Source organism: Dermacentor silvarum, chromosome 5 (genome assembly GCF_013339745.2).
Source record: "Dermacentor silvarum isolate Dsil-2018 chromosome 5, BIME_Dsil_1.4, whole genome shotgun sequence".
Taxonomy (NCBI): Eukaryota; Metazoa; Arthropoda; class Arachnida; order Ixodida; family Ixodidae; genus Dermacentor; species Dermacentor silvarum.
This window is the reverse complement of record NC_051158.1, coordinates 88,625,052-88,641,409: the sequence shown is the minus strand read 5'-3', so window position 1 is coordinate 88,641,409 and position 16,358 is coordinate 88,625,052. Positions and strand designations below refer to the sequence as shown.

The following is a 16,358-nucleotide window of genomic DNA, read 5'->3' as shown; positions in this document are numbered from 1 at the left end:
CAGCAGAAAACTCACATATGATCCTGCCCGCCTCGGTATTTTCTTTTTCTTCAAAAGTAAGTTAGATATTCGATGTGTTGAGGAGTATAAGTGCATTTACTAACTGCAAGCTCGGTTCTACAGTCAACAGGTAACGTACGATAGTAATAGGAACGCTGCTTTACCTTGAAATTCGATGAATGCACACTCCTGCAGATGGTTCCGTACATGACACAAGTGGCCGACATATTCGTCCAAATACTGGGTGAGAAAGCGGACGATGGCAAAGAGTACCCGATGCTGCGTCTCTTCCAAGGCCTGACTATGGACTACGTGGGTCGGGCTGCGTTCGGCTTTGATTGCACTTTCCAGCGTGAGCTCACGCATCCGTTCCTTAAGACAGCACAGAGCGTACTGCCTGGTGTCATGACCGGTCCTTTGCACATGCTTGCCCGTGAGTATAGTCTCTCTTCCCTTACTCTCACGCAGCGTGTGGAACATGTCGAAGACTAACTTGCAACTATGAAATAAAATGCACACACGTACATGAAATTCGAGTTGCGTTTGGAAGGTCGGTAATATGGTATGATTTATACCATTATGGTACGCCTTGCTGACGTGCTTATGCTACGCTGATGTGCTTTCCGCCAACGCTGGAGGAACTGGAGAATGTGCCGCTTTTCAATCAACATCTCGCCAACTTGACTCACTGAGTGTGTGACACTGAGTATGCGGCAAACCAGGGAAGAATTCACAGCGTTCGCAGGCACTTGTGTGCCACGCATATCGTCTCGCACGCTACGCGCGGACTTCTCCGCAGTGCCCCTAGATGGCGCGCCGTGTCCCGAAAGAAGCGCGAGTAGAGAGGTCGGTTGCCGCAAGATGCGTTTCGCACCAGTGCACCTTGCATTGCGGAGGCCATCTTGTTTTGAAGGCCACTTTCCATTTCAGCGGCTCCAGATGGCGCTGAGTGTTCTAGGGAACCGCTGCAGTTAAATCTTCATGCAAAACCCGTTAGAACAGTGGCAATTCGTTGTGTCGCTGCACTGAGCTACTGCTAACGCGTTAACGTCAAAAGTAACCCAGAGATGGGTTCCACCGCTTTTCTTCTTCTACGGCAAAAACTTTCTGGGAAACCCGTATGGTATACTCTTTTGTAGATTCGGGCTACATACGGGTGGATGACCGTTTTTCTCTTTCACTTTTCTAGATCAGTACTACGACGATGTCTAAGTACATGGCGCCAATCCTTTGGTTGAACGAAAAGCTTGGCTCATTCACTTATGACATATTCAACAAACACACATCTAAGGTGATTCAGCTTCGCATGAAAAATCCCGAGGTGAGTTTATAGGCAAAATGCCCCGCTGAACTCAAAAATAATTCTATGAATAGCTTTTTGTGTGTTTTTTTAATAATGTCTAAATGTCCATCAAGAAATTCAGGCGAGGTAATCACCATAACGTCACCGAAGGGCGTTGACTGTTTTATCCTGCATTTAATTCTCTTTTTGTTATTTTTATACTCCCGGATATACCATAGCCAAAGTCTCATTGTGTATAAAAGAATATATAATCCATTGTTCCATGAACTTAATTCAAAGCTCGGGGAATAATAGATGAATGAAAAATTAAGGATTTTATAAAAGACCCGTAAGTATTTTCACAGAACTTTGTGGACTCTCCTTGCTCCTGCAGAGTAAGAAGGTGACTTGTAATTCAAAGCTGCTTTTCAGCCACGTGACGTGGAACTTATGAATGCACATATCTCACTCAAAATTTTATGTGGATTTGTTTACTTCGCCTGAAGCGTTCCTCGCCCTCTTGCTGCACATGCAGAGTTTAAGTTGTTTACGTGAACTGTGTTACATTGTGGGAAGTATGCATGCTACTATTAGAGTAGTTTAGCTTTTACTTGTTTTACGTGTAGTGTAGACTAGAGCACTGCACGGGCCGATTTTTGCGGCCCGGGCCCGGCCCGGGCCCGTTTTTACATTGGGCGGCCCGCCCGAGCCCGATAAAAAACTTTTATGGCGAGACCGTTGTAGCCTAGACAACAACGTGGATGTTTGTCAACAGTTAAATTTGTATTTATCTATTCTCCAGTAAAGGGTTGCGGTTTCTAATGGATGTTTGGCCGTATATATATTATCACTGTTGTGCGAATTCAAAGTAATTTAACACAACCTTATCAATACTCGAATCACGTTGCGAACGGTTGTGGAGACGTCCCGGTCAAAATTTGACTACCTTAACAGAGGACGTGACTTGGCATAATATGTACCTCTGATTTTAGGCAAAGAAGCCGGACATGCTGCAGACGATGCTTGATGTTGAGAGTGAGGAAGGGGAGCTACCGGAAGCACCGCAACTCCTCGATGGTCGGTGTCATATTCACGTTATTGCTCCAACAATTTAAGTTCTATAGTGCATAACTTTGGTTTTAAGATTTCGTCATCCCGGCAAGCGCTGCGGTTACATAACTTTAACGTCTGTTTTGTCAGTGTGCTTCCATTTAACAAAATTTATTCAGTCAACCAACCGATGTTTTGTCGTTTTCTTCAAGGAACCTTCAAATTTAACTGGATAGGTTTAGCATAACGGCAACTTACTTGCCACAAAATCCAGCATATACCAATCAATATCAATGACAAGTAAAGAGCTTTACCAGAAATACTTTCTTCAAAGAAACCTTAAAGAAACCCTTTGAAGAAAATGTCTTCCTTGCTGACTTTATGCGGGTTTGACGTATAAGGGATCTGGCTATCTATGTATGTAACCTCTTAAAAATGAGGCAATTTCTAACTTAGGAACGTCGTAGCGAGTGACACAAGGTATCGGAGTGCAGTTGTCAACAAGACAAGAAGGCATAATTAGTTGCAGACTAAGTAACATTAACGGTACGACCGCAGTTAGTGCCGACAAAGACGAAAATTACCACATTGCACCATAGACTGTCCGATCTCCGGGACCGACCAACCTGGCCTCTTTGTAAAAAAGATGCGGGTCAATGTTGACCCGAAAGAGGACAACGTCGGCGTACATGCGGCTAGATTAAGAGAATGAAAAAACCCGACATAAATAAAAGAAATGGAAGGTCCGGAAAAATATTTGAGGCCCGAAAATCGAATAAACAAAATTATGCAAATTAAAAAATGTTATGCAATAAGATGATGCAACATTGCATCGTATCTAAGAATTTGAAGCGTTCGCAATTCACAAGCACGGTGATGCCCGCGCCCAGTGAACTATCTCTATATTTACTCGAGAAATACTTGTCGTACCCTGATTGCGAAATGTAAGCAGGTCATGCCCTACACGAAAAAAGTGTGTCGATGTTAGTCAGCGCTCGTGTCTATCGTCGCCGCCTCTGTCCTGTTCAAAAACGCTATTTCTATTCGTGCGAGAGTAATAAACCCGGCTCTGATGCCTTCTTTTTGCCACATAGTTGCTCTAGGTTTTTGTCTTTGTTCAATCAGCTTTGCCACCTGTTATCGCTTCTTTATTTCACGCACAATCCTGAAAAAAATCACATTTGGCAAGTAGCGGAATTTTTGTGTTTGGCTAAATTATAGTGCTTCAAGCGATCCTACTCAAGACAGCTAGATTGCAGTGTTCACTTAGCGAGTTGAACAATATTGGTCTAATCACTTTTATAGTTATGTAATATTTTCGTAAAGAATGTTCATGCAGTGAGAAAGCGCAGCATAAACAACATTTGTCATCTTGAAATAAAACAGCACGTAAAACCAAGCTCGGATAAAATAAGAGACACACACCACAAGCGCTGATTCGCAACTGAAGGGTATATCGAGTTATTCAAACAAATATAAACAAGCAAACAAGCATACCTGACATGAGTTGCCACAGCCTTCTCAATCGGCCAAGGTTAGGAAATTATGACTCAGGAACATACTCTCGATCTCTGTCATTCCACGTTTCATGAGAAACTTTCTCACAAGCACACAGCTGCTCCTTGAAGACTGCCAGTGTTCCCAAAGCATAATTATTCAAAACGTATTTCTTCCACACAGCTGACGCGAAGCTTTTCAAAAGAATGAGTCCCGAAGAAGTTGGCATCAATACTACCATCCTCTTCATCGCTGGGTAAGTCAGGCAATAAAAAAGGAAGATAACATTAATTTCAAGGTGTATTAGCGGACAACCGGTCAATAAAAACCCCTCAAAGGCATAGTAATTAAGTTCCTTTGTGGTTCGGCCGGAACGTTTCTGAGGAAAGCTAAATAGTTTTTAACTGGACACTTCATTCACTAGAAACTCTTCATTCTAGGGAGTTCATCACGAGTGCCGCGCATCTAACAACGTGGGCTCCTGCGTGGTAGCAATAGAAGTTTCATGCAGAGCAAGGGGGGCGTGGGCCACATAATTACTCGTCATTGTAGCTGGACGTTGTTATGGCTCAGCTTTGCCCAGAGTCGCCCTGTTTTCTGTGTAGAGCGCAAAAATAACCGAGATACGATATACTCGTATAAGCAGTGTGAAAAACCTATGCAAAAAATCGACTCTCAGAAGACAGGTGCAGGTAAAAGGTCGTTTAACTTAGCACACAATGTAGCCCATAATTGCGTAACGTTAGGTTCACCAGAGGCACGTTTCAACAGAATGACAATCCGTGAACATGACTTCTGTACTCATTTTTACTGCAAACTAATTTGACTCTTTGTTTCTTCAAGCTCCCAATGAAGGAGAACTGCAGCAGTCATGTAGGGTTTAACATTGGCTCGATTTCACCGTTGCAGCCACAATACGTGTGTGATACCGTGTGTGATACCCGTACTTCTTTCGTCAAAGCTTCATCACCGTCAAATATGAGGTCCACAAATTGTATGCAGTGCTTCGCGAAATTAGACCCTACTTTAAAATTAAACTGCTACGTTCAATATGAATGAATTAAGTTTGGCAGGGTGACAAGCATGGAAATTGATTCCTGCCTGTACCCCACCCTGGTTATCTTTATCGGTTTTAGTCGGTGCGTATTTGAACATTATCACGGGTAATTTTCCTACCGAAGCATTTAGGCAGCCAATGGCCAGAGGATGCAAGGCGTTAAGCATTCGTTTCATAGTGCGAGCGATGCTTCAACACCACTTAAGCTCGTTTATAAATTGTTTAGAGCTTACATGAATTTAATTGTGGCGGATGCCATGATGCGCTCCATTGAACTAGTTGCCTATGCAAAATATTTTCTCACGTACGTTGTTTTCATAGCTCCGTTAATGTATCTTGTTAGAAAGTGGGAGAGTCAAATATATTTAGACACACTCATGTGTTGCGGCTCATTTCAGCTTCGAGACAACAGCCACGGGGCTAAGTTACCTCGCCTACGTTCTCGCCAAACATCAGGACGTCCAAGAAAATGTCCGAGAGGAAGTGAAATCTGTTATTCAGCGCTATGTGAGTACATCTTCTTCTTTCAAGGCACTTGTGAAAATTCTGAATGAAAAAAAAAATAGCGTAGCTTCCACTAATGGCGCAAGGCTAAAGAAACAGCGGAGCTGATCGGCACCTAGCACTACCAAGTCATCCCCAGCATTTTCCTGAATTTATTGAATACTGATCGATTATCGAGTATACATATTGATTTTCTATAGATTGGCTATCGCAAGGTATTGGCCACATAATTGGGCTAGGCTAAGCATTACCAAGTCATCCCCAGCATTTTCATGAATTTATTCATTATTGACCGATTATCGATTAGCTATCGCTTGCCTATCGACTGACTATCACAAGGCATTGGCACGTATTTGGGCCAGGCTTAAAGTGCCTGCGTCGGAGTGCTCGTTAAAGAAACCCAGGTGGTCAAAATTAATCCGGAGCCCTCCACTACAGCGTGCCTCATAATCCGAACTGGTAACTCATAATCGAACTGGTTCTGGCACGTAAAACCTGAAGAAAGAAGAAGAAACACCTTCGCCTGTTCACGGGGGTATGTGCCATTGCGCTTGGACCCTTTCTACACTACCGCCGGAATCGGCCCACATTTTCCGTTCCCGACACAACGACTGACTGTCCACTTAATCAGCTCCGGTGCTAAAGGCACGCGAGGCGTCGCGTGCAAACGCACAATCTGAACGCTAAACGAAATGCCGCGATATTTCCTCGCGAGAATGCTGTTAGCATAGAAGTGTTTCCACTAATAAATTACTTCGCTTTATCACGCTTAGCATGTTATGTGGTGCAACCTGGAAACGTTTCCTCTCAATTTACTGTTAGTCTCATCGTCTTTCCGACTCCGTTGCAACATAAACCGGTGAGAGACCAAGAAAAGCGCAGTTTGGGAGGAAATACAGGATCGAATTAGTAGTTAATGCCTGTACTAAACATTTGACAGACCTCCTGCTCTCGTGCAAAGCTACGGCGCGAGCCTATAGCTTTCTCTTCATGATGAAACGAGTTCAAGGAAGGCCGAATAACATGGCCACCATAATGTTCGGATGGCCTTTTTCTTCTGATAAAGGGAATTCTAAGGAATCAAAATTTATTAAGCTATTAATTTATAGCAGCTAGATGCGATAGCAAGAGCTAGCTAGGTAAGGTGAAAGTTCGCATTTTGTCGTAAATTCGGTTCAATTACGTCCGAATATTAATCGAAGTAAATGCATCGCAGGGAAAACTGGATTACACGGCAATAACGCAAGGCCTAAAATACTTGGCCAGAGTTGTGGACGAGACCCTTCGCATGTTCCCGCCCGTCGTAACGTAAGCCTCCAGCCGAGCTCACGAAATTCCTACCGTACTTTATCACGCTAATATTGCACTACTTATGCCCCTCATGCTCTCAATCTTGCAGTTTCACAACCCGAATGGCAGTTAATGACTTTGAGTATAACGGCATCAAGTACAAGGCGGGTACAAGCATTATATCACCAACAATTCAGATCCACATGGACCCTCGCATCTGGCCTGAGCCAGAAAAGTTTGACCCCGACCGGTAAGTACTTCGAATACGCGTTTAGTTTTGCTAAACACGGAATAAAATGCTAACATTTAAAAGTGAAAAATCCTACGGAAGAGCTCTGTGCTAAGTAGTGATGTAACTGTCGCGAGGGATAGTTGGACGACTATACGGCATCAACAAGTAAATACAATTTCTTCTTGCACAGCCTGACAATGTGGAATTTCTTTGAATGCATTGCGCTGCTTGAATACGACCACGTAAGGATGAATGATTTCGCTTCAGCCAGCACGCGCAGGCTGTGAAGGAAAAATAGTCGCGGCGTCATTGCTCTCCAATTATTGCTTGCGAGCGTACATTGTGGTTCCAGCACAAGTATTTGCCCAATGTGAGTTTTTTCTTCACTCACTTGCATAATAAACTGAAGACACAAAGAGTTCTGGTCACAGAGGAAGTCTGATAGTTGATCGACATTTCTAAACTCATGCAGGGAGAGGGGTGGTTCCTTGTTCCCAGCGCAGCAGACGCAAGATCGTCGTCAGTTTAGTTACATTAAAAACTACGTGCGAAAGGGCACACACGAAATTGATTTGAAATGAAGACGCCTTCAAAAAGCCTGTCTTCTTAAGCTAAATGTCTTGTTACATTGGCAGGTTTGACAGCGAGGGTTGGGAGTGAGGCTGAGCCCGTTTGGCTACCTTTCACCAGGGAGGGAGGAAGGGGAGTGAAATATGAGGAGGAGGGAGAGAAGAAAGTTCACAGTATGCAGACAAACACACACATGCACAAGGTTCATCGTTCGATAAATCACAGGTGGTCATTGATCGATCGTTCGATCTATCACAGCTGACGAACCTCAAGAAGCACAGCAGCGGATTTTATGGCGTTGCACATCCTCGACCCGCGCAGCCTCGCTCCCAGAATATTCCGTTCTGTAAAGAGCCTGTCATTTAGTTTCCCCATCTCCTTTAATAAAATAGGCATGCATACATGTGCTTTGGAGTTTCTTTTCTGCCAAATATGTAATAATTGGCATTGTCAGCTGTTGCCACTAGAAACGAATGTTCGTAAAATCAAGTGCTTGTAAGAGCAACACCAATTCACAGGCGACTGAGCAAACTATCTTAACCCGGATTATGACCTAGTAACAATTGTAATTTCAAACATGGGTCGATTTTCTGTAGGTGCCAGTGATTGAGCTTCAATAACTTCCATTTCTTTAACATGATAAAACAGACAAGAAAGAATGAACTCAGCGTGGCTCCTGCCATTTTTGGGGGTAGTAGTCGTGGCGTAAGAGTAGCGGTGCATATTGAACTGAAGTCAAATTGGTGATTTTGTTTCTGTTGCTGCTGCTGCTGTTGTAGCTTTTTGCCGGAGAACGTTGCTGCAAGGCCAACAATCGCATACCAGCCATTTGGTGATGGCCCACGTAACTGCATCGGCAAGCGTCTAGCGCTTTTTGAAATCATATACACGGGTGCAAGAATGGTCGAGAAATTCAAGCTGACATTGGGAGAGTCTCAGAAGGTGAGTGCGCATCGCGTATTATTTGATAGAACACTACAGTTAATCATCAATATATTCATTTCGTGGCCAAGCTTGTGGCTGCCTCAAGCTTTTAGATGTCGTTAGATGGCGTTACCAAATAAATGTCTTTGCGTTCCTATAGGCACATACCAAAAAGCCATGCAAATTTCAAGAATGTATCCATGATAGCCGCGCGTTAAACAGCACAGAAATCTAAAGACTGGTTCATCTGACAACTCGCCCGGTTCGCTGTCTTGGTACAGCCCATAAGTAACACTTTAACCTCTAGTGAAGTTTGGATAATAAATACAAGGTAGTAAAAATGGAGCAGCAGCACTCTGCTAACTGCTCCCAATACAAGTAGGAGCTTATATAAAAAGAATTCGCCACTATAATTTTTAGATCAAACCTTTACTAATATTTCTTGCGAGAGAGGCCAACAAGTTCGAAGATTGAAAGATAAGCTTCTTGCTGGCAAATTGCTTTCTGTGTTTCTAGCATTTGAAAATTTATTTATTGCATTACTGTAGGCATATTACATTAAGCGTATTCTCAAAAATAAACTCTTTGTGTAAAATATGTTCCTCTTCTAGGTCTTGCATTCAATGTGTGTAGTCTTTCTGCACAATCAGTGTATTTTTGTGTTGGTTTTCTTCAGGGTCGTATGAATATGGACTTTCATGCCATGGTCTCATCGCCTGGTGACGGCCCCTACATTGTGTTTCATCGACTTTGACAGAACTGGGTCAACAACAATCTAAGCCCGTGCGTACAAGGCACTTCAATTTACCTGAGAACATAAATATGCATACCTGCCAACTTGTGAATGTCACATTTGTAAAATCTCTCAGACACGAAAATCAGCGAGAAAAGGGGAGAAGGAGGGGCAGGTGTTTTTTTTTTTTTAGGCACACCAATAAACAAAAATATCAAGTCGAGTTAGCTTGAAAGATTAGGCTTCTGTGGTGAGGAATTCGTCATTCGTAGTGAGAACAGCTGTTTTGTAAGCGAGAAGACGTCTGTAGTGTAGGCCGTCGCGACGACTTGGGGCCGAGGCCTACGGAGTGGACTCAAACGGTCGGGGCGCGGCAGCGCCACCGAAGAAAAACGACTTCCTTGCACGGGAACCAAACGACGACTGACTACTAAGTGGTTCGTTTGAGAAAAGAAAGGTTGTTGCTATCTTCTGCAGCCCTTAAAGGAGCACGGCTCAACGCCAACGGGGAGGGGACAGTGGGAGAAAAAAAAATCACAGCATATCCACGAAGTGAATGATGATGAGTGGGCGAAGCACCGGGGGATCATTCGGGTAAACCACAGCTACGGACGAGAGATAAAGAGAGCGCGCGTCGGGAACGAGAGAGAAAATTACACCAACTTCCCATAGGGGAACCCTGAGTAGTATGCGAAGCAGCCATGGGGTCGACTCAAGGTAGTTTTATCAGCTGTATAAACTTGGACATGCAGCAGCACCATCAACGCGCAGAACTGTTGTCGACGCCGTCGGCGTTTTGCCCGCGTTCGCACCGAACGCGCGCAAAGTGGAACCGGAACCGGAAATGGGAACCGGAAGTGGAACCGGACCGCCATCTAGTGAACACTTCATAAAACTACAGGTGGCTACATAGTCATACTATTACTAACACTACTACAGAGGAGGGAACGACCCACACACTAAGGAGCTTCGCCCCTAAAAGGACATAGGAGAGGAAAGGTGTAAATGTTGCCATGGCAGGAGCGAAGCAAATCGGCAGGCAGGAACGCGGTCACACCATGGAGCCAGCACACATGGGTAGCCGCGAGGCCATTCATGTGTGCCAGGTGTGTTAGAAGAGTTGTTGAGAGCCCCGACGAGTCAAGGTACTCAACTACGCTAAGCAGAAGCGAGATGTGGCTTCGGCGGGGGAAGAGGATGTCCTCCTGTCGAGCGGTAGGAAGCCCGAGGCAGCAGAACTCCTGTAGGAGCAGTCCACGGGGTTAGTGACGACTGACTATATTTAGGCAGCAGAGAGGAGGCGGAACACGGCGCGGTACACTGCACCAGCAGACTTGGCCGAAATGTCATAACGCAACATTGCGCGCAGGGTGGCGCTAGTGATCAGACACTTTGAAAACGAAACTGAGAAAGCAATATCACCTCTCTCTTAAAAGAAAATGAACTGTCTCTCCATGCTTAAGAAAAGCAATAGTAGTTGAAGACAACACCGATGTTTTACGCGAGAAAATGCAGCATACCACGTATTGGCGACTCGAAGTAAATGCTCGCTGCCTGGCGGCAGCGCCGAGACACATCTGATCCAAGTTCAGGTTTGAAGCGAATAGAGTGTATCTTATCATGGCATGCGCTGAATGCCTCGTAGTTCCCAAATTGTCGTGATGCAGCGGCGCACAAGGCCTAAAATGAGAAAAGACAGATGTCAAAATACTTTTGTTCTATACAACCAATCTATGCCAGTATTGTAACACCAGAGCCACACTAGATCACATCCTATAGGCATGTCCAGCATTAATCAGCAATACTGGGGTCGCGGCCTCCAATGAGGGCCTTCGGGCGCGTTGGGGGACTGCGCTGCTCAGTTCAGACCTGGGCCAGCAACTGTGGGCTATCCAGCAGGCCGAGGAAGCTGCCGGGAGACACGGTCTCTCCGCTGGCTCCTAGGTGGGAACCCAGCCCAGCAATCTGCCGGAAATAAATAAAGTTCTCTCTCTGTACTATTATGCGCATCATTGTGATGGAAAGACAGTAATAGGATTTCATCGTTTCTAGAAAAAAGCAGAATACGCTCATCTGAAAGTGACTTAGATAAGAAACTTCCGCATTGGGAAAAGTTTACCGATACCATACCGGTTTGTTCAATATACTTCACCCGAGTTGACTTCATCATTTCCGGCGAGTGGAGCAACGCTTTATTTTGCTTATATTAAATACCTTGATGGCGTTTCCAATCACGGAGTGTATTCTGTTCAGGCAGGCGCTAAAATAAGTTAGTGATGCACGCTAAACTTCATTTCGATTTGTTCGTTTACAGTGTTCTGCCACAGCGTTAGTGCTAATAATGCTTTACGCAGCAGTAATATCCTCACTAATGTGCTGTTCTCTTCAGGCACGGTAGTAGGAATGATGACTAACAAGGAAGGCCCTGAATCTGTCATATGACCCATGCTATGCCGCGAGGTGATATATCATTTTCATAGCATGCCTTAGTTCAGCGGTGCAAAACAGAAGATGCTGTTCTCTCATTCAACGCGGTGATTTTTCAGTTTATACAATCGCAAGAAATTTAGAAGCAACTGCAAACAGCACTCGCTCCAGCTTTAGAGTGTTCTACCTGCACACGGCGCCGCTATAGTTTGCTTTTCGACACTGTACACGCAGCTGAATTGCATTACAATTGGTTCGATTCGTTTCCGAATCATGCATTCACACTGCTACGACTCGCTAAATTTTGGAAATCTGTTGGAAGAAACTGTACTCTGGTCCGATTGGTTGTTAGTAAGTTCTCATGTTTCACCGGGTTTCAGAATTTCAATGGGCGGCAAGTGCCTGCTGTGTTCCCAGGCCAGGGCTCTACCACGAACACTGGCTGCTGCGAGCACGAATAAGCGTCAGTCATCGGACGCAGACGACTTTGACACACTGTGTCAGCTAACTATAAAAATAAAGGTGCACCCCGACTGACAAACGGAACTATCATTTGTTCTTATACCAAGACACACTGACCATGTAACTTTACAGCTTTTATCCACCTTCTATCAGTGTAGATATCGTATTTAGCTGCTGAAAGCACGACAGACGTTAATGCCTATACTGTATAACGGGGGATGTTACATCTGATACACTACTTCACGAGTCGCAGTGCGAAGTTTCTTATGACGGTCGAAAACAGTCAAGTATCGTACTTGTAGTTGTGGAGCAGAACCACGAACAAGTGCTTGCACCTTTCGAAGAGGCTCGCTACGCACAAACACGTGATTTTTTTTAACCTCCGGCTGTCTTGAAAGGCTCTTAGCCTTTAAGAAACTCTGATGCATCTTGCTGTGCAGGTCGGCCGTTTCCACGCACAACACAACTATTTCCGCGATTTCGTCGCTGAAATTCTTGAAACCATTCTAAATAAGATGATCGGCCCCAAAAGACTTTTCGGCTTCCGCGAAACAACTTCAATCCACGCCACAAAGGAGAAACGTGACCACAGCACCAAGCGAAAGAGCCGCGGTGGAGCTGGATCTCGTAGCCATCTTTGTTTGTTTGGACAGTGTTGCCAGCACAAGTCGAGGATTCTGCAATTGCCAATGGAGAATGGACAGCCTGGCTAGTGGGAAATACGTTCATGCTTGGGAAACAATGAAATAGTTGGTTGAACACTATCACATTTCACAAACTGTTGTTCCTTTTTTTACAAACCCTAGCTGACAGTCTGTTCAATCGGGTGAGTGAATGTTTACGACAAGCTACAATACAACGACGACGAAGTATCGGCAAACCAAACCCCGATCTTAAGCTTTTGCGGCTCCACGCTGTCGACGCCGCGCTTATAGGCGGGCACAGCGCTCTAAATGACGCACCGACTGGACTCTGTATAACCGCATTGATGCAGCCATACGGCGGCATACAAAACAGCTTCGTCGCAAGAGCTGGGCCGCCTTATGTAGTTCGCTGCATACTGGAAGTGGTTTTGGAAATGTGTGGCGCATACTAAAGGCTCTCCGCACTCCCGAAATCTGCAAGAACCCTACGGCTGCTTTGTGCATAGCGACTAGCTATGCCCATTCACCAAAAGTTCTAGCGGAGGCATTTGCAGACCTTTTCGGCTCTTCTACGTCCGGTGACACCACAAATGCCGACCTTTCTTCTTTGACAAGGCAGAGTACCATGACTGCTTTATACGGTCCAGCGTGCCAGATGGACGAGGCAGACTTCACTCCTGAGGAGCTACGACACACACTCAGCCTCTCATAACGCCGCACTGCCCCAGGTGAAGACGGTGTGACGTATCAAGCATTACGGAACATTGATAACAGTTTTCATGACCGTATACTGGACGACTATAATGAGGTATGGAGAACTGGTGTAATCCCTGCTGAGTGGAAATCGTCCGTGATAATACCAATTTTAAAGCCCGGGCGCCCTGCACGACACCTCAAGTCCTACCGGCCGATAACCCTAACATCAAATGTCATCAAGTTAATGAAGCGAATGGTCCTGTTTCGTCTAGAAGACAGGCTAGAGAAGCTAAACTTTTTCCCTGATGTGATGAGTGGTTTTCGTCGCCGCCGTTCAGCTCTGGACAGCATTTCAGACCTTGTCTCAACGCTTGCATGTGCTAAAGGAAACAAGCACTCCGCCTACATGCTCTTCCTAGACGTAAAGCAAGCTTTCGACTCGGTTCCGCATCAGGCGATTATTTTCGCTCTTGCAACCGCGGGAATTTCGGGTCGTCTGCTTCGCTTTGTTTGCAAGTTCCTATCGGAGCGCCGGATGAAAGTGCGTGTTGTAGCAATAACAAGTGAATCCCGCACTGTTAAGTGCGGTGTCCCACAGGGCAGCGTTTTATCGCCGCTTCTGTTTAACACAGTACTCGCCGCGCTTCCAAGTCGCTTGCCTCGAGACAGTGACCTCCCTGTGAGCATAGTTATCTATGCAGATGATATTGCTCTGTGGATAAGCGGCCCTTCGCACCTTGGCCCGCGGCTTCGTGCAAGCTTGCAGAGAGCTCTGAACGCGACTTCGGAGTACTTGGGTGAAGTTGGCCTGCAGATATCACCTGCTAAGTCGGCTGCAATAGCATACCACCCTAAACAGCGCGCTCGTCGAACAATGAGCCGACTGTACCTTGACGAAACGCCGATAAGCTGGGTGCGACAACACCGTTATTTGGGCTTACTTGTGGATGATCGCATCTCTTGGCATCCTGCCATTAAATTCGTACGACACAAATCGCAGTCCATCCTTAAGTATGTGGCCGCCTTGACTGCTAGAGGTGCTGGCTGTGACCAAACAACGGCTCTGCAGGTGTACCAATCATCTGTACTCTCAGGCATGATGTATGCGCTACCATTCCTGAACGTCCCACCTAGTTTGATGGCCAACTTGAACGTGATCATCGCTCTGCCCTTCGAATAATGCTGGGATTACCTCGTGAGGCGCAATCAGTTCCATTGCTCACTGAAGCTCATCATTTACCTCTAAGGCTACAAGCAGACCAGAGAGCTCTATTTCATATAGAGCGTCTGCACCGTGCATTGAATGGTCAAATGCTCCTTGATCGTCTGATTCACCGCCCGTTTTCTCGCATTGGAAAAATGGCAGCATTATTTATGAACAATACTGACATTTGTGAACATGATGCTTCAGTTACGCCTTCGCCGCCGCAAGACATCACCAAACACGTGCTGCCCATTTACCTTACAATCCCTGACATACACAAAAACTCTGATATGCCTGTTTCGGCCATATTCCAATTGGCTCAGTCGCACATGTTCGAAAAATTTCCAGATTGCCTTCAAGTATTTACAGATGCATCTGTGCACAGTGACGGTCAAGGCGCCTCTGCAGCTTTTTTCTGCCCTTCAACTGAAGCACGACGTATATTTCATATACCCCATCCAGCCTCGGCAACAACTGCGGAGCTAGCAGCAATTAATGTTGCACTGAAATACGTGCAAGAAGGGTTAACCACATCGCCGAAGATTGTCATATTTACGGACTCCCGCGCTGCGCTTAGCAGATTACAACGCAATCAGGTTGATTGCCCAATTGTGCACAGCATTACAGACTCTGCCAACAAAATTTTATCGCGTGGGGTATCTCTCGTTGCTCAATGGATACCTTCGCACGTTGGGATCGCAGCAAATGAAGAGGCTGATCGACTGGCTTCAACTTGCACTCATAACGACTGCGCTTGCCCTGAATTTTGTGCAAGCTTGATGACGCTCGCCTGCTGATTCGTCGCCACCTCCTCAAGCAGCATCCAAACCAACGCGTCACAAATGGAACGTTCCCAGCCGCGTGTTCGCGGTCGAGGCTTGCCTCGTCGCACTAGAGCGCAACTACTCAAGCTAAGGGTTGGCTGTGTTATGTGCACGAACGTTTTACACAGACAAGGACGTGTGACCAGTCCATCGTGTACGTCTTGCGGTGGCTGCGAGACACTTCAGCACCTGATATTGGAATGTCCCGCTTTCAGTGCGCAACGCAAATCACTAGTGTGGCACTACCATCTCCTTGGCCTGCGGTGTACGACTCTAGACGAATGTTTATACCCCAGTGGTTGTGCGTCTCGACGTGATCAAGCTCATCGTGCTCTCCTTACTTTTGTATAAACAACGAACTTAGGGGCACGTTTGTAACCAGCAACTATTTCTTTTATTTTACATTCTTTAGTAGCTTGACCTGCAGGGACGGGCCCTACTGTATGTTTTACTTCATTCGTTGAGATTTGTCATCTCGCTCTTCCTTTCCTCCTTCCTCCCTCCTTCCTATCTTTCCTTCTTTGTTTCTCTCGTCCTTTCCGAAGAGTAGGCAGGCGTTGTGCCCCTTCTGGTGGCAGTTGCCAGCCTTTGCTTCTCGCTTTTCTTTCCTGTGTATATGTTTTCAAATCAAATAATAAAGCTTTTATTACCGAAAGAGGAAAGGGCTTTCGTTGAAGCTGCACAAATGTCGACAATCGCGTGCATGCTCGGCTTTGTCGGGGAAATCTTGAACCAAAAGTTCTTTTGTAACAATTATAATGACGATGGCTTGACTTATTAAGCCAATATTTTTGCTAACTGCTGCCCATGACCTCGTTTTGCCTTTCCAGCACGTCTTGGCCTTAGTGTATAATATGCATTGTGTTTTGCATTTACACTGTACCCACCCCCTCAGTAACGCCTCTCGGGATTTTGAGGGTACACTAATAAATAAATATAAATAAATAAATAAATAAATAAAT

General features: G+C 45.5%; 1 protein-coding gene across 8 annotated transcripts in view; it reads left to right on the top strand.

Moving 5' to 3' along the window:
- LOC119453574 (cytochrome P450 3A5) overlaps positions 1 to 16,358 on the top strand; it is a 143,290-nt gene that overhangs the window by 15,586 nt on the left and 111,346 nt on the right. For 3 of the 8 annotated variants that reach the window (XM_049668254.1, XM_049668252.1, XM_049668255.1), the window contains exons 6-11: positions 196 to 437; positions 1,195 to 1,321; positions 2,275 to 2,359; positions 4,013 to 4,085; positions 5,285 to 5,393; positions 6,607 to 6,698. In XM_049668254.1, coding sequence (XP_049524211.1) covers positions 196 to 437; positions 1,195 to 1,321; positions 2,275 to 2,359; positions 4,013 to 4,085; positions 5,285 to 5,393; positions 6,607 to 6,698 — 728 coding nt within the window. Of the gene's footprint in view, positions 1 to 195; positions 438 to 1,194; positions 1,322 to 2,274; positions 2,360 to 4,012; positions 4,086 to 5,284; positions 5,394 to 6,606; positions 6,699 to 6,789; positions 6,931 to 8,261; positions 8,425 to 9,082; positions 9,238 to 16,358 lie in introns of those variants that run through there. The other 5 variants (XM_037715622.2, XM_049668256.1, XM_049668253.1 and 2 more) reach the window with 3 other exon arrangements.